Source organism: Spea bombifrons, chromosome 4 (assembly GCF_027358695.1).
Source record: "Spea bombifrons isolate aSpeBom1 chromosome 4, aSpeBom1.2.pri, whole genome shotgun sequence".
In the NCBI taxonomy this organism is placed as follows: domain Eukaryota; kingdom Metazoa; phylum Chordata; class Amphibia; order Anura; family Pelobatidae; genus Spea; species Spea bombifrons.
The window spans coordinates 36,196,305-36,213,664 of NC_071090.1; the positions used below are offsets into that span (position 1 = coordinate 36,196,305).

At 38.8% G+C, this 17,360-nt stretch overlaps 1 protein-coding gene across 3 annotated transcripts in view; it reads left to right on the plus strand.

Annotated features, from left to right (window-relative positions):
• Window positions 1-325: 325 nt before the first annotated feature.
• The window catches only part of UIMC1 (ubiquitin interaction motif containing 1), a 28,977-nt gene continuing 11,942 nt past the window's right edge, over window positions 326-17,360 (plus strand). For all 3 annotated transcript variants that reach the window (XM_053463257.1, XM_053463258.1, XM_053463260.1), the window contains exons 1-6: window positions 326-556; window positions 1,309-1,474; window positions 6,557-6,644; window positions 7,263-7,387; window positions 7,471-8,538; window positions 17,224-17,288. In XM_053463257.1, coding sequence (XP_053319232.1) covers window positions 1,319-1,474; window positions 6,557-6,644; window positions 7,263-7,387; window positions 7,471-8,538; window positions 17,224-17,288 — 1,502 coding nt within the window. In that variant the 5' untranslated portion in view covers window positions 326-556; window positions 1,309-1,318. The remainder of the gene's footprint in view (window positions 557-1,308; window positions 1,475-6,556; window positions 6,645-7,262; window positions 7,388-7,470; window positions 8,539-17,223; window positions 17,289-17,360) is intronic.

A 17,360-nucleotide genomic window follows, 5' to 3' on the forward strand; every position in this document is an offset into this window, starting at 1 on the left:
GCAGCGTATCAGCACGGCGCTTTCCAGCTTCCTGTAGTTGTCTATCATGTGACCAAAGGGTCATATGGTCTGCCAACGGGTCCTTCTACTGCATAGGAACTAGCCGCTACTGTTCTGAAAATCCCTACATTGCCTACTGAATTATAGGTATCATTTTTACTACAGACCTGAAATTGTTGGCATTGACTTATATTAAATGGCAACTTTTATAACCAAATTAATAAGTGAAAACAAAATAAAATGTTTTCTAATTCCCCCCCATCCCTTATCTGTGCTCACTTGGTACGTTCCTTCTATCCGCGCGTACCCGTACTGCTTGGTTTCGGGATGACTCTCGGAGGACGCGCGGAGAAGTTCTCGCGCGAAGACAGGAAGAAGCTGAAGCGCGCGAGCGTGTTGTTATTCTTCTTATTACTACCCGTTTCTTAATTATCATAAGTAACAGCAACTACGGAGCTTATCGCAAGTCAGAAATAATGAAGTGGAATTAGTTAGCACCAGGCAGTTTTCCTGAACCACCCGTGAGCTAGCAGAAGTCCGGAAAACCAGTAGGCTGGTGAGTGTCAGAGAATTACCCCACCTTGAGGCAAATATGAACACTTACCCCGCACTGTAGGTCAAAGTGCCTGTCTGTTCAGCTACTTCTAGCAACCGGTCCCTTATTTGCCACAGTGTGAATATTTAATTGCCCCCACAACATAAACACGGAACTTCTCAGTCTGCGAAGGGGGAGGCGTCACTGACACACATGGCTGTGGGGCTACTGAGCGGGGTTCCTGAACATCACCTCTACCCAAAGTTACATTGAACACCAGCCCCTGGCATCTGACCCTGTAGCCCCCACCTTGGGTATGGGAGTCAGTTGGCAACTGCTGTGTCTGCTAGTAAAACTTCTCTGATCTGATTACCAGGGTCATCCTCTGCTTCCTGGTCACACTTTGCCTGGGACCAGTGTGTACTGTGCATTGTTTTTTTGTGTAAATGTAAATTTCTCTTAGTACTTTGACACAATTTAAATAAAATCCAATCACTCTAATTGTAACTGTTACACTGGGTCAGAGGGGATGGGAAACTTTGTTTCATATTCATGCACTGATGTCATTTGAGATGAAGTTCCTCTAACGCTGTCGTAGAAGATTGATGATGTATCATGGAGAAAACCACATTCTGTGTTGGAAAACTAAAACAAAATTTAGTAAATGTTATTTAAAGTGTCCTGTTCTGTTAAATTTGACATTATGACAATTATGTGTTTTTTATTCCAGGCTTTACAACGGGAAAATAAACAAGTTGCTTTTTTTTTAATAGTTGGCTCAAGATGCCTCCTCGCAAAAGAAGGAAAAGCCATTCAGAGGGAGATGACTGGCAGTGCTCTTCAAAGGAGGATGGTAGTCACAGCAGGCCTGATGGTAGCCCTGGGAGAAACAGATCAATGGAAAGTCCATTAATTGTAATTTCTGATAGTGATGGAGAGGTGTGTAATCTGGGTCAGATGTATATAGAGTCAAAAATGTTTTCTTCTCTGTCTACAGTATTTTATGGGGGAAAAGGATATATATATATATATATATATATATATATATATATGTGTGTGTTTAATCTGTAATTAAAGAATATTTACTTCCCCCAACCAAGCAGTGCCCTGCATAGTGTTTCATTGAGAAACACTTAGGATAAGAAAAGTGGAGGGACATGCCTGTTCTCCATTCATCTAGTGTGACAAGCAGGTTAGCATGCCACAGGCTAGGAAGTACAGAGTGTGCAACCCATTATTTGGCCATGCATGTACCTGGGTTTATACACATATTCATCACGGTACAGCTTGCTTTTAATTTCTTATGTTCTGTATAGCATTTCAGAGAGTAATTATAATACACCTTATCTCCTGAAAAGTGGCTGTGCAAGTAAGGCATTGCAACCACAAGCTCATAACAGCATCTATCTTACTCGTTTTATCTAGAGATTCCATACGATGGGCACCTGTGCGTACATACCTTGGTATGTATGTGAAATAGATTTAGGGTGCGGACATAAAGGTGGGTAGGCAGTTCACTGTGGTGGTAAATAGAAGCAGGAAGCAAGGTGGTATAGCAAGTAGAAACTGGACCAGTACTGGAGACAGAATGCTATCCTAAATCTAAGGCAAAACCATGTTTTATGATTATGGTTTGAGTCTTTACAGCAGGAAAAATAGACCGATTTCATGAGCGGAATGTTTCTTATTTGCCGTGAAACTGTTTTTTTTTTTTTTTTTTATATTAAGATATCGGGAAAGACTCAGTGATCTTAAACCGTTTGGCATAATGAGGAGAGAGATATTATAAAAGCATTTGAAAATATAGGATATTTTCGAAGGAGGACAAATGCTAGGTGAAGAGGCTATGGGCTGAAATTATAGGGCCAGAGGTTTTTCTATAGTATCATAAAATATTGCTTCATGAACTAACCTTCAAGCAGAGGTGGATACTATAAAGAAATGTCAGCATGCATGGACAGGATAGATGGGCTGGAGGGTTCTTATATACAGCAAGAGTCAATGTTTCTAGGGCCGGGATCCCTTAAGATCTCTTGTAGCATTTCTCAGAGCCGTGTGGTTTGGGTTCAAGCGCCTACTACGCATAGGTACCCCCAGCCACACTTGCATGAACCGTTGTCTGTGATATATATATGGTATGCCACTGGAATTGTGCAAACAACATTTATTAGGATTACTTGCATAGGTAATGGACACAGGTGGTTTGTTAAAATATTTATGAATGTCTGTCTTGCTGAAATGATGAAGTATCCCAGCATGCAAATGGCACCCTTGATGGTTGTGCATTTAAAAGCATTTACAGCTTTGTAACTTTAAAAAAATAATAATTGCTGTCTCATAATAGGTAAGTGAAAATCTTTTAATCTTTTATTACAAATATCTTAGAACGTCCATATGGTGTGTTTAAAAAAAATAAAAAATAAAATCAAAACATAGTCAACATATAGTTTATATGTCCTGTCAATGAAAATAAAGTTTATACTTAGCGACAGGTTTGCTTTAATGGTAAGGGATGCGGTGGAAAAAAATTTAAATCCCCTTCTTTATTTAGAGGTGATCTCTTCTAAAAAGTGGAATGCAATAAAATATACATTTACACAAAGAAGTGCACAATTGCTTCTTACTTACAGATTTATGTAAAATGTTAATTCTGTTGAAGAGGTGTCATTCTTCGTATGAAAGTTTTTAGTTCACAGGAATGTACGTGCCTTCTAAATTACACCTTTGTCTCATAGGTAAAACATAGAAGCTGTTAGAGCATGATCTCAAAGGCATTTTGCAATGTAGCTACAGAAAGAAAAGAAAATTAGTGTCACTCCACGGCATGTGTATTTGTTAACAAGGCAGTTTAATGCCTAATTAATTTCAAAAAAATCTGACAGCATGTGTAGAGATGTGAGATAATTGGATTATTGTTGGCTTGCAAATCCAATATTGCGCACCTTATGCAGGAAACACTGATTAAGCTGGAAGTCCTGGATGTTACTTTTTTTTTTATTTCATCCGAATTAATAGAATAGTTATCTTTAAATCTCTCTCAGGAAAGCATGTCTCCTCTTAAATTTGCTCCATTCATACTACAAAGCTACATGGATCAAATGTAAAAGGATGGCCAAATTAATTGAACTGTTTAACTATACGTGTTAATCGCTTTCAAAATCACATTATTCTAAATGTGCAAAAGAGTATTCTGTCACCAGCTTTGAAGCTTTAACCAAAGAGACCTAATTAGGAGCATCCTTATGTTTTAAGAATGCTGATAAAGGTGGTTTCATACAAAAAAAGGTAGACTGTGGTAACTCTGTTTTATCTTCCATGGCAGTCTGCTGGGGGATGTCAGCGCTTATTCGTGGGTTTAGCCCATACTCCGTGCAGAAGTTCCTCTACACAATGCCAGCTACTTAGTATAGTCATTCAGTGTACATTGTTCCCGCAAGCATCTTACACCCCGGCACTATGTGTTGGACTGTCTCAGAAGCCTCTCTCCATAGCCTGCACCTTGAGTCCTGTCCGGTGCGGTTGATGGCTGCCTCAATGGATCTGGTGCTTACTGCCTGCTCTAGTGCTGCCATCATTAGTGCCTCAGCAATGTCTTTGAGTCCAGCCCCCGACAGCTACTGGTAGGATTTCAGCCAACTCAGCTACTTGTCGATGATACCGCGCATGCAGGGTCTCGGCTGGCCATGGTACCTCCTCTACTTGATCTTCCTTCTATGTCAGTTGCTGGTTCAGGCAGATTATATATATATATATATATATATATATATATACATACACACACCATTTTAGTGTGTCATTGTATGGTTTCTCAGTGGAAGGTTTATTACTCCTAAGGGTCACAGGAAAGAGCTGAAGGAATATGATATATTCGTGGGGATTAACACAGCAAAAGATACTCTGAGCATATCCACTATGTTTCCATTCCAATTTCAGAAACTTTCACCCATTTTCTTTGCTATTTCAAGTTGAATGTTATCAGAGGCTTTGGTAAACCCTTGTGTTGTTACTGGTTCTTTACATAGGGACAATAGGCATGACATACAGTCACACAATTTTCCTTTTAATTTACAGTTTGTCGGGTAGTAGCCACTGCCCTATCCTTAGGTAAGACTTTTTCCCTTTCCCGCACCTGAATATTGGCGCAAGTTTGCAACTTTTTAAATACGTGTTAATGAAAGAGAACTGTGGCTACATACACAGGTTCCGACTTTATATTTGCGGAGGCTAAAGGATTGATCTGAAATATGGATATTGTCAGATTTCACACGTACCGTTTAGACTCCACTGGCTCTACCCCGCGGTCTCCATCCTCGAGCGCTAAGACAACTCTTCTGTCTGCCCAGTGATGTGTATCGCTTTAAACCGCGATTGCATCTCCGTCGACACAGATGATTAAAAATTGTAGAGTTAGAATTTTTTTTTTTTTTTGCAGTTTATTGTTGAAATCCTGCAGGACTAAAATTGATATATGAGTGCAGAGAAGCTGCTAAGCATATTAAATGTGCTAAAGGATCGCTTGGGAGCTGCTCGGCAGAAAATGCATATATTCTGCAAGCAGTGTTTGCATTTTAATGGTCTGCAGGAGCAATTATTAAATTCCTTATTCATTAAATGATAAACACAGGAAGGCAGCTGTGCCATTTAAGAAATGAGAAGTACGTGAAGTGGAGAGAAGCTTGCATGAATTATAATCCCAGTTAACTAGTTGGGGAGACTTCTTCCTCAAGATGGAGCTATTGTGTTATTGTATAGATTGTGTTTAGAACATGTGATTTTCTGTTAGTGATCAAACTCTCACAAACTGCATCTTTATATTGGGGTTGGTGTGTTGCAGATGGTAGAGAGGGATTAACTGGTCTGTGGCACAAGCACAGTCCTGCCAGATTTGCCTGCAATTTAGACAAGAGTAGGACTTTGAGCCTTTGAGCCGTCGTTCTACAAGGCGTTGGGCAAGAGGGTGTCTCAAGCCTGTGTCGATTTGCCAAGCAAATTCCGGGGTAATTCCTGTAGGCCATGTGCAGCCTCTCTTGTCTCTTGGAAAGTTTTGATCTATGATTGTTATTGTTAGCACTAATGTGTTCATTATAGGATAAAGGAATATTGTCACACAACATATAGATGTTCATGTAATAGATATAATTTTGCATTATGATAATCCATAAATAGCCTAGAAATAAAACAAGCTGTACATTTAACCACCCATAGTGACATCCCTTTAAATCCCTTTCTAATTCCTGCAGCAGAACACAGTGACGACTACCCCTTTAGGTATTCAGCATGGTAGAAAAAGCAATTTGCATGAAAGCATATTTTATATGGATCCTGCTAACTATCAATATGCCGTTCTCTTATTGGGGATACAGTTTCCCTTCTCTGAGAGCTCCATGCGACTCTGGAGAGTTCTGCAAATCTTCATTCATGACAGCAGCAGCTAAAGATACCGGATGGTTGGAGAAGGTGTTCGGAGAGCTTAAAACTGAGAAAACAGCTGCTTCAATAAAACAAACCATTATTAATAGTGCTAGGTATGTGAATGGAAAGCCGTTTAAACTATGCTGAACATAATATGGCTATGGCATGATGATTACCCAGTGCATGACAATCAGTTTTAGGGCACTTGGACTTCAAGGCTTCTGCTGAGTACTAGTATTAGAAGATACTGAGTACTAGGTTTGAGTTAGAAGACTAGCTGGCTTTCCATTTTGTATTAATGCTATATTAAACCCTATTAAACAGCCTTACAGGGAACTGGGTATAACCACATACTACAATTCGTTGTCATCTCAAAAGCTAAAATTCATAGTCTTCTTTTCCAGGAATTTATGGAGCTTTCTAAGTTTGATATTAAAGGCTTATGTCAATGTGAATTTGGTAATTTTGATGTGAAAGTGGATTTTTTTTGTCTTTTTGGGTTTTTTTTTTACACAAATTTAAATTTTATTCCACTGTATGTCTTTTTGGAAATGTTGATGTCTTCTGTTATTGCAGTTTGAGTTTACTTTCCCTTTACTATTAATTCAGAATACAGATCAGGGAAATTGTTTACCAAAGAAGAGGGGAAGACTGCAGTTGGATCGAAGGAGAACTGTCTACAAGAGGAGAATTGCACGTGAGTTAGGAATAGAAGATACGTGATTGTTTTATATAAGAAATATTATTTGTGGGAACAACCAATGCATACAAAATGTGCAGTAGGTCCTCATTACTAACCACAAGAAAAACTGGGGTGTAACTGCCTTGAAGAAGATAACAGCATTATGTGTCTCTGTTCTCTTGGATGCATGCATCATTTAGCAAGACTATGAGATAGCGTTTGCAATTGGAGAAGCAAAGTAACAGAATGTTGCAGAATTTTGCAATATGGTTTATTTGGCTTACAATATTTTGTATTGACAAGTTTTTGGGAGTCTTCACTTTATCAAGTCAAAAGCCAAAGGGCATACTAAGTTTACTGTGATTATGTGAAAATAAGTTGTTTGATGTCAGTACGAGTTTTTTTTTATCACAATACAAAATATAAGTAGTGATAATTATGCTCTCTATCTTGAGTCATTTAAGACAACACTGCCATAAATCATGTTCACATTGCATTAAAATTGAGTTATATCATGAAAAAGCTTACAACGTGTTTATTTAGAATAACTTTCTATATACTGATATATACCTATTCTATATGCCTCCATTTTGAAAGGTCTGCTATATGTCATTTTTTCCCCCTCCAATCTAGAGATGACCGAGGAAGAGCAGCTGGCTCTGGCGGTGAAAATAAGTGAGCGAGAAGCCAACCATATCAACTACAGTAATGAAGAGGAGAACGAACTCTTGAGAAAGGCTATCGAAGAGAGTCTTCACGTAAATAAAACATTTATAAGTACTGTAATCGGTTACAATGGTTTCTTTCACAACGTTTACTGAATTAGTTTCTTTTCCTTTAGAGTTGCAGTGCTTCTGACGTTCCTGAAAAAAACACAGAAGTCAACAAGAGTTTTCGCTCTTACATAGAATTTGTAGGTCCAGAGGAAGTTGGCAAAGAACTGCCCTCATCACAACGCTCTGACCTCTCAGGTGTAGATACTCCCAAAAGTCCCATGGTATCGTTGACACGATTAAGCCAAGATATTGTAGAAAGTTCCAGTGTCATTTTGTCACCAAACTGTAGGGATCCCATTTTAGAGACGGAAACTGTTCCATGTCTAAGCAACCTCGGTGACTTTGTGACTAACTCTCCTACAAACAAATTGGTTTTAAGTCCTGTTTTTCCTAAGCAGCCCCCCCATCCACTGAAGTTGGTTCCCCGCAAACTCTTTCCTGAAGCCAGTCCGCATTCTCATAGACCGCAGGAAGATCTAGATGATCAGTGCTCACACTGCTCAGAAACTCCTCAACTGGATTTATCCTCTGAGGTTCCCAGTTCTATGCAGTCTGAACCCTTGAATGAGAATAGCTCATCTCAGAAAGCACAAATTGATGAAAAGACTAATCTTTGCGGTGGGAGTGCATTGAACGTAGAATCTAAAGATCTGACATCTAAAGCTTCCCCTAACGTTTCTGGTGTGAATTCCACTCAGGGACACCAGAGTGAGGCCGCTGTACATTATTACTGGGGAATTCCTTTCTGCCCCAAAGGGGTAGATCCTAATGCTTACACTCAGGTTATACTCTGCCAACTGGAGGTGTACCAAAAGAGCTTGAAGAAGGCTCAGAGGAGACTCTTGAATAAGATGGACTTTAATGAGCCATTGGTGTTGGGAGCCCCATCTTCACATGAAAATGAACAGGAAAGAGGGGACAGCCAAGACAGCATTACTCAGGAGGAGAGCGAAGAAGTCAAATATGACAAGTGTGGTCACAGAGTTAAAGAATGGGAGGATGCAGGAAACTCCGACAAGTCACTCACACAACATGGGTCAAGCGGGAGAAAACCTCTTGCGAGTCCAGTGCACAGTCATCCTGATGAAGAGAACTCTAGGACACTGGATGAGCCTGCTTCCAGTTACTCACAAGTAAGTGAAAATAGTCCTGAAAAACACTTTACACAAAAGGGATCAGCTTGAGAACCCACCACAAGAAAATCTGATCAATGAGATTATCTTTTTATTCTCATGATTCATATATATATATATATATTTTTTTTTGCACCAGTGAATGCTAGCCCTTTTACTATGCATTATATGCCTGCAAGAATAATGTAATAACATAACAAATGTCATTGAATGGTAAGAGTTTCTTTTTCATTTAACATAGATAATTAGTTGTACTGTAGAGTTGGAGAGCAGATTGGCGACTGAAATTAACAGTAGTTAGTGAATTATATTATATTAAGAACATAAAAATCCACATAGGATGTGAGAAAAGGCAAAGATCATTTTTAGCCTATTCAGGATGCAAATTTGTAAAAACTAGTTATTTTTCCTTTTGACTGTAATTTTCTCAGATCTTTCTTTTAATCTGACATAACAGAACTTTAAACATCTAGATGTTAATTGTGAGATGAAACAAAAAACATAAGTAACAGTTCTTGTATGTTTGCATCCAATTTCCTCTGCCGGTAACAGTGTTTGTGTATGTTTGAATATAATTGCATATAGTTCAATTTTTGAACTTTTCTCAGTAACGAGTGCTTGGATTTATTTCTGAAGCGTGCAATATTATGAATGCACAGCAGATGGTAGTGTTGCATTATTACATATTACAATTCATTATAGTTTTGTTTTAAATTTGGCCAAAAGCCAACACTTGCACCTCGAGCTGGTTGTCATTCGGTTTACGGTGTATGTACATTGCGAGCGCAGGAGCTGAATGTGCGGATATGTGTGGAGACTCTGTGTTTAGATGTTTAGGAAGGGAATTCTGATAAACCCCTTCTTGCATTTGCAAGGGAAAAAATTATTTAAGGCATACTTCTCTATCATATGCATTAACAAGTAGCATTTCAATGACCCCCTTTTGTAAATGAGATACACTTTATGATCAAAAGCATGCGGACACCCCTCCTAATAATTTTTTAGGTGTTTTTGCCAAACCCGTTACATTCAAGCACATAGACAGCCATCTACATAGACAAATATTGGTAATAGAATGGGTCATACTCGGTGACTTTAATCACTTTTGCCGCCTTTGCCGCATATGGGTCAGTAAAATGTCTGCCCCAGTCCACTGTAAGTGCTATTATTTTGACGTGCAAGCATCAACCATGAAACAGCAGACCATGCAGAGAGGCACATATACAGTAAATCGGCTCTGTGGCATCCCTCACTACAGATTTCAAGTCTGCGTCTGGAAGCAACATCAGGATAAGCACTGAGCTTGGGGAGCTTCATGAAATGGGTTTCCATGGCTTAGCAGCTACACTCAAGCCACCATGCATCATACCAAGCATAGTCTGGCGTGGTGTAAAGCGCACCGCCACTGAACTCTGGAGTAGAGGAAACGTGTTCTCTGGAGTGATGAATCACGCTGCAGGACGTCTGATGGCTGAATCTGGGTTTAGCTGATGTCAAGAGAATACTACCTACCGGAACGCATAGTGCCTACTGTAAAGTTTGGTGGAGGAGGGATAATGGTCTGGGGCTGGTTTTCAGGGTTTGGGCTAGGCCCCTTTGTTCCTGCGAAGGGTATTGTTAATGCTACAGCATACAAAGATATTTCAGACAATGAGTTGCAGTGCTTCTGACGTTCCTGAAAAAAACACAGACGTCAACAAGAGTTTTCGCTCTTAGTTTGTGGCATCAGTTTGGGGAAAGCCCTGTTCTAGTGTGACTGTGCTCCTGTGCAAGATGCAAGGTCCATAAAGACATTTGTTTGGTGTGGAAAAACGTAACTTTCCCGCAAAAAACCCTGACCTTAACCCCACTGAACACCTTTGGGATGAATTGGAACGCTGATTTACGAGCCAGACCTTCTCGTCCAACATCAGTGCCTGACCTCACAAATGCTCTTTTGGCTGAATGGTCAAACGTTAATACCTCCTGTGCTCTCGCTGCAGTATTAATACCCATGGTTTTGGAATGGGATGTCTGACACGCTCAGACAGGTGTGATGGTCAGATCCCACATAGTTTTAGTCATATAGCGTACATTTGATATTTCTAATTAGATGTTCTCCTTTCCCACTTCTTTGCAATGAATTTATTTTTGTCATGCACTTAGCTGATAATAGCCTTTGTGTCCCTTTTACCGTCATTTGTTACATCTGTAACCTTTTTCAAATTCCAAGAAGAGTCTTGTGCAGGGTAGTATAGAACGTTTTACTAAATCTAGCAGCACAACCCTGCTTTATGTTACCCAGTCAAAAATGAACTGGATTTGTAATGGCTTTCTTTAAAGTAAGTCCATGCTGTGTGGGGTCGTGAATCACGGCACTTAACTGTGCATCAATTCATGTCTTCGACAGCGTCTCCATTAATTTCCTCACTGGGTATGTTAGACTGACAGGCCTTTAAAATTACCTGTTTCCAACCTAAGACTGCTTTTATGCTTTGCCAGTACATCAACAAATTTCCAACCTCCTGTCAAGGGTAATTTATTTTCTTCAAACTTTTTATTTTAAAATATATCATTAAAGGCCACTTGTTGAAATCTGTTATCTCTTTAATACTCTTGAATGGAACCTGTCTGGTCCCCAGGACTTCTCTTAGTGTTGAAAATCCTTTGAGATGACCTTCTTTTAACAGCTTCCTCCTTACAGCTTGTTTACATCTGCCGGTCCAGCAAAATACTCTGTGAAATACTCTGCAGGTCCTGCAGCTTGATCAAGCCTTCCCAGCAGGCTAATGTGCCAGTGAAGCAGATGAGTTACAAAGGGGTTCCAATTCTAAACCCATCTACTGGAGGATAATATCATGCTTTGGAAGCATGTGTATTTCTGTTGCCTGTGCACACCAGAGACTAGAACTGACCGGGTGAGTGAACATGTAAACGTGAGCACTCGGCTAGCGATAGGGGAAACCTCCCTGGAGAAATACCCATTTCATTTTCAGATGGAATCTCTGTTCAGCTGAAGAAGCTTCTTGTTTTACACTCCAGGGTAACCAAATTCCATGGAGATGGATTTACTTGGGAATTTAATATAGGTATATATTGAGATTTTGAAATTATACAATTTATGAATGGTTTTTGTTATTCATAGTTTATGAACTTAGTCCGAAAGCTGAACTGTATACTGTACATTTCAGGCTTTTTCTCTGCAATGCCACAAGTGAACTTAAATTTGAGACGTAACGTAAGCATTTTCGGTTCGTGGCTCAGCAAGCCTGGCCCTTTTTGTATGATTAAGTAATTTGTTGTGTTAAGGAAAACTAATTGTGTAAATACCAAGCCAGATACAATTTATAAGGTACATTTCTTAAGTTTCATGCCATGTTTGGTAGAACACAAGTGTCTCTTCAGTTACTGATAGCGAAACTCCATGGTCTTACCTATTACATCTTGTGATTGTGAACCTGTCGCACAGTGATGGCATTTTATGCAAACTTAATTGCTTTTGTCAGCCGTATTCCAGAAAACAAAACTGTTTGTAAGTTGCCACCTGAGGCCAGGTAGCTTATAGGTTTGGTGCCTTGAAATATTTTGATGTTGAACATTGTATTGGTTCTGTCTAAGAAGCTGCCTGCAAAGGAAACTCATTCTAAACATTAGGTCATGAGACTTGGCAGTTGTCTTCATGTATTCTTGCTAGGGGATGATTTCCTCAAGGTTTTAAGCAGACCATTTACATCCTTAGTTGCTATAGTATGGTATGGTATAGTATAGCAACAGATGTTTCAATCGAGTACAACTAATGCTACTCTTTCTTATACAAAATAGGCCTGTCTCCTGCCAATACCATTGGGGTTTTTTGCTTACATGGATAGTTTTGAAACAGCAAAATCAGTATACATATCACATGCTAAAACATTGGCAACCATGTACTCTAATGCTTCTCAAGTTAATATAAACTTTCTAGGAGATTATTTTATAAGCTCATGTAATTATTTTTTATTTTTATTTACTTTTAATGTCCAGTTAGGTTTCTTTGGTAAACACTGTAGATTTTTTTGTATATTTATGATGTGACAGAGCTTTATCAACTACATTAGCCAGGAAACTACTCTTTTTGACAAGCCGGCTAACTTTGTTAGGATTGTCCTGGTTCTGGATCTCTCTCAGGCAAAGCTGTGATCGGGCCCTGCAGTGTGGTGACCCATATACAGGCAGCTTTCTGTATAAATCCTCTTCTAGTTTTCTCTGTATCCCTTACTGTGTTCCAGAAAGTTATGTCACAACGGGTAACAGAGTAAAATGAAGAAGAGGGGACTGCAAGGCATAAGCCAAGAGCATGCTGGGAGAGAGGAGTATGCCTGCAGTAGCATGGGGTCAAAAGAATGCAATTAGTACTGAAGGGGAGGAAGGCGTATGAGGATATACGGATGAGGATATGTGTCATCCTTTGTATGTTGCAATACAAGTCTACATACTGTTATGGTCAACATCATTGGAACCCTTGAATATTTTGCAGATCTTGTACAGTTTGCAATGTTATTAAGAAGTTTGTTGCACATGGAACTGAGAAGAACCTTCTGGGACATGGTAACAATAGAAAAATTGATCAGAGAAGTCTTTGAAGGTTGGTGCGAAAAAACACCACGTAAGCCATACACACAGCTTAAGGCTGACCTGGACCAATCAGGAGTGATGGTTTCAGTCTATACCACGTTCCGAACACTAAACCAAGAATGGCTTTATGGGCGAAGGCCAAGGAGGTCCTCAGTGCTGACTGATCTTTGCCCATACCTACCTAGTATGAAACCAAACTAGAGCACTTAGAGAATGCAGGCCAGCAATATGTTTATTTATGCTAAAATAAATCTTATATGGATAAGAAAACTCCCTATAGTTAAATATAGTGGACGATCCATAATGTTATGTCAATCTGACTGAAATAGAGCTGAAATATTGTATTGGAAAAATAAATCCTCAGACTTGACTGGAAGAATCTGCCAGCAAGGAGGTGCAGGAGAGATCTGACTGCCATTCTGGGGTCAAGAAGGATTTTTCCCCTAGTTTGTTGCAAAATTGGAAAGAGCTACAAACCACATTTGTTTTGCCTTCTTTTGGATCAACAGCAACAGCAATTAACAGATATGGGAAAGGCTGGACTTGATGGACACATGTCTTTTTTAGGACTATGTAACTATCTAACCAAATTTTAAGGAAGTGTCCCTTTAATGCTGTCCAGGTCATACAAAGTCATTATTTCTAAATATATTTTACATAATGTACCAAATAATTAAGAGTACCAAAATGCCAATTATGTTGACTGTAACTGCATTCCTTCTCCCTGGCTGTTGAGTTTATTCATTAAAAGTAGACTTGACAGAAGAGGTGTGAGTTTTACTCCCTGAATTCAATATACATTATAAAGAGCCATTCCACTTTCTCAGCAGAAATGGCTTCTCGCATAATCCGTTCAATCAGCAAGGAGACTTTCACGAAATCTCCCTAATTTAGGAATGCTTTATACAGAACAATTCAAGGTATTCCACGACTAGAAGCTCACTGAGCCCTCCATAATGTAAAATGATGTCAGAGAGATTATTGTAAGCTGATTTGAACAGGGCCTTCCTTACCTTTTTTTCTTGTCCACTTTATCCATTGTGCCACAGTGTGGAATCTGATGGCGCTATATAAATAAAACAATAATAAAAATAAAATCACAGCTGTTCTGCACTTTCCGGCTTTACTGAATAAATCCAATCGTGGTCCGTTACATGCCTTACTTCTTTTCTTCTAGTTTCCTAGATATAGCTCTGGCTTTCTCATCCATTACTTTCTACTGCCCTGTCTGAGCTGAGTGCTTCAGTTGAGGGGCTTGGAATTGTGTATTTTTATCCAGTGTGTGTTTTTCTTTTCTTTTTTTTTTTTTATCTAATTCTGGCCTCATCCTTCACTCTGACCTCATGCTCCTTGATAGTCTTTTTTCTCTTCTCCCAGCCACTACGCGCTCGTCTCTAGCCTGAGTCACTGAGCGTGTTTGGCATTGTTTATTTCTGTGTCCAGACCGGCTTCTCCTGCAGCGAGAGCGCAGGAGATATTGATGTTCTGTCTTATTGTCTAAGGCAAAGAAAATATGCTCTTATTCTCTCGGTAATAGCCTCGGTGAAATACAGCTCTCACACAGCCCCACGTATTTGTGTTGCTCTGAAAAGGAGGAGGCTGGTGCTTTGCGAAGGATTAATAGAGCTTAAAAAAAGGAGCAGGGAAATTCACGCAACTGTTTATTGCAGCTTGTTCCATGCCAGCTTTTACCGGCAGCCTCGTAAACAGGCTGGCATATTACCTGCATCGCTGCTTTAAGTAGTCTCTTAAATAAGCAAACTGCATAGATAATAAGAAGTTACCGATAAAACAAAGAAGCTCAACCTGATGTTTCAAGCAGCTCAATATTTTGACCAGGATGTACATTTTTAAGATTCAGTGCCACGAAAGGGTTAAGAGGACTATTTATCTGAGTAGTAGTAGTAGTATGATTCGCTTTAAGGGGTCATGAGCATCAATGTGATAAATGGCTGAAAAGCACATATTTAAACACGAGCTGTGACTTACATTTAAATAAAGAAAGCTGGCAGTTTTTTTTCTTAAAATGCACTCAAGAAAGTTGATGCAATCCATACTGGACTTGCTTCCGTACTGGTATACAAGATTTCCTGCTGAGTGTCTTGCTTAGTTTGGGATACCTTACTTGCTTATGCCCAATATAGATATACAAACCTGTAGTGGCGCTAGAAGAATGTTTCCCTGGAACTTATGCTGAAACGCTTTGAAGCAAAAAAAGATTCTTCTGTGTAATATCGTTCATTGTTACAATATGCAAAAAAACCCAACAAATTAGGTTCTTGTGGTTTAGTAGTAGTAGTCTTCAGCCGATGTAGCTTGAGGCCATGAGCAGTTTAGGTTTTGTGTTTTTTTGGTTTCTTTTAAAATGTTGCATTGGAAGAGGCAGTTATATCAAAGTTTAGCCATGCTTTGAATAAAAGTAGTCTTTATTGTATTCTTGTCAGAGAAAGTGGTATTACTTCTTTTAGCCATGAATTCTCTCCTTACCCTTAGCTGAAGCTACATTTTACAAGTAAATATCTGGCATCTAGCATAGTGGGTTTCTATTAACCTGTTGTGGGAAATATCCCACCCGCTGGATTATTTCCATGACAACAGTCTGCTGCTCAGGAAATGCCACAAGAATTGACATTTTGGGTGAAAAGAAAAAAAGCCCCGTACAGCCCTATCCATGTTCTTCTATTTTCTGGATATACATGACCTTCTTTCTGAACTAGGGAAAAGAGTATAATTTTCGCTCCCTTCTGAAGATTTAAATGACTACATATTACAAAATTACTTTGAGAGTGTCATTTATGCTAAACGCTCCTGTCCTTAGCAAGTGACATAGGTGAACAATGTGGAATCCAAGTTGTATAAGAAATGTAGGTGACCTAAAAACAATTTGGATTGATATAAAAAATTTAAATTTGCAAAATCTCCATTAAAAAGCAAAAGAGAAGAAATACCACGGAAATTACAACTAAACTATGAGATAAAAGAAAAATGGCACATCTGATTTATTTTGCTTTTTTTTATTTTTTTTTAAGGTATTTCTGATAATATATATATATATTATTAATATTATATATATAATTTTATATGCACATATACATGAATAACACTATCATTACATGATGATGGTCATGACTTAATGTGTCACATATTGTTTGTAGATACCATTGATGAATGAGAAAAACATGGCCTAAATCTGTGTGTCTGTTCTGGGTTGTAGAATGCCGACATGGAAACTTGGAATATCCTGGGAGGATAAGGATAGACTGTGCTAAAGATTAAGCCACATTTTATTTGCGACAAATCCTTTTCAGTTCTTTGTTGTCTGTGAAGTAGCTACCTGTGGTTACTGAAACATGCTATGTAAAATTTTGGGATCTACAGGGAATAATAGGGCTATGGAATACCTCTCTAGAAATAAACGGCATAAAGGAAACATTTCCTCTGACAGGTTAAACCAAATTGTATACATTGCTGTGAAAAAGTATTTGCCCCATCCTGATTTCTATTTTTACATAGTTGTCACACTTTAATGCCGTTTTTAAATTACATTGTGTATAGAAAGGAAAAATCTATCCAACCTTGTCCCTATGTGGAAAAAGTAATTGCCCCCTTAGTTAACCAATTAACCAAATTTAATTTATAATTGGGTTAAATTTCACTAGACACACCCAGGCATGATTAATGCCAGCCCGATTAAATTTAAACATCAATCGAATAGAACATGTCTTGCAACGTGAAGTAGACTACAAAAGGCCAATAACTTTTTCACATGGTTGATATAGGTTATAACGCTTTATCTTCAATACGTAAAATGATCGTGTAGAAACTGAATGTTGTGTTTACTCACCTTGTCTGTCTACTATTATACAGAATTAGTTGAATTCATCTGAAACATTTAAATGTGACAAATAAGTAAAAATAGAAGAAATCAGGAAGGGGGCAAAAACAGCACTGTATAAAGCAACATAAAATGTATTGAATTCTTCCCCTTAAAAATATGTACAGCCAAGGGTAACTTGTGAAGAAACACATTCTAATGTGTCTAGAGAGCGCACTTTAGCTATTAATAATACTTATTTTGTGTTTTTCTTCCTCTAGACACTGTTTCCCGAGGGGACGCCTGGTGAAGTCTTAGGAGATCCTACAGATGCAGTCAACAAGAGGTGAGACTAAACATAACTTCTTTTTCCCAACCGCACTCTTGTGAGCAATGTTTGCCATCCTCCGTTGATAAA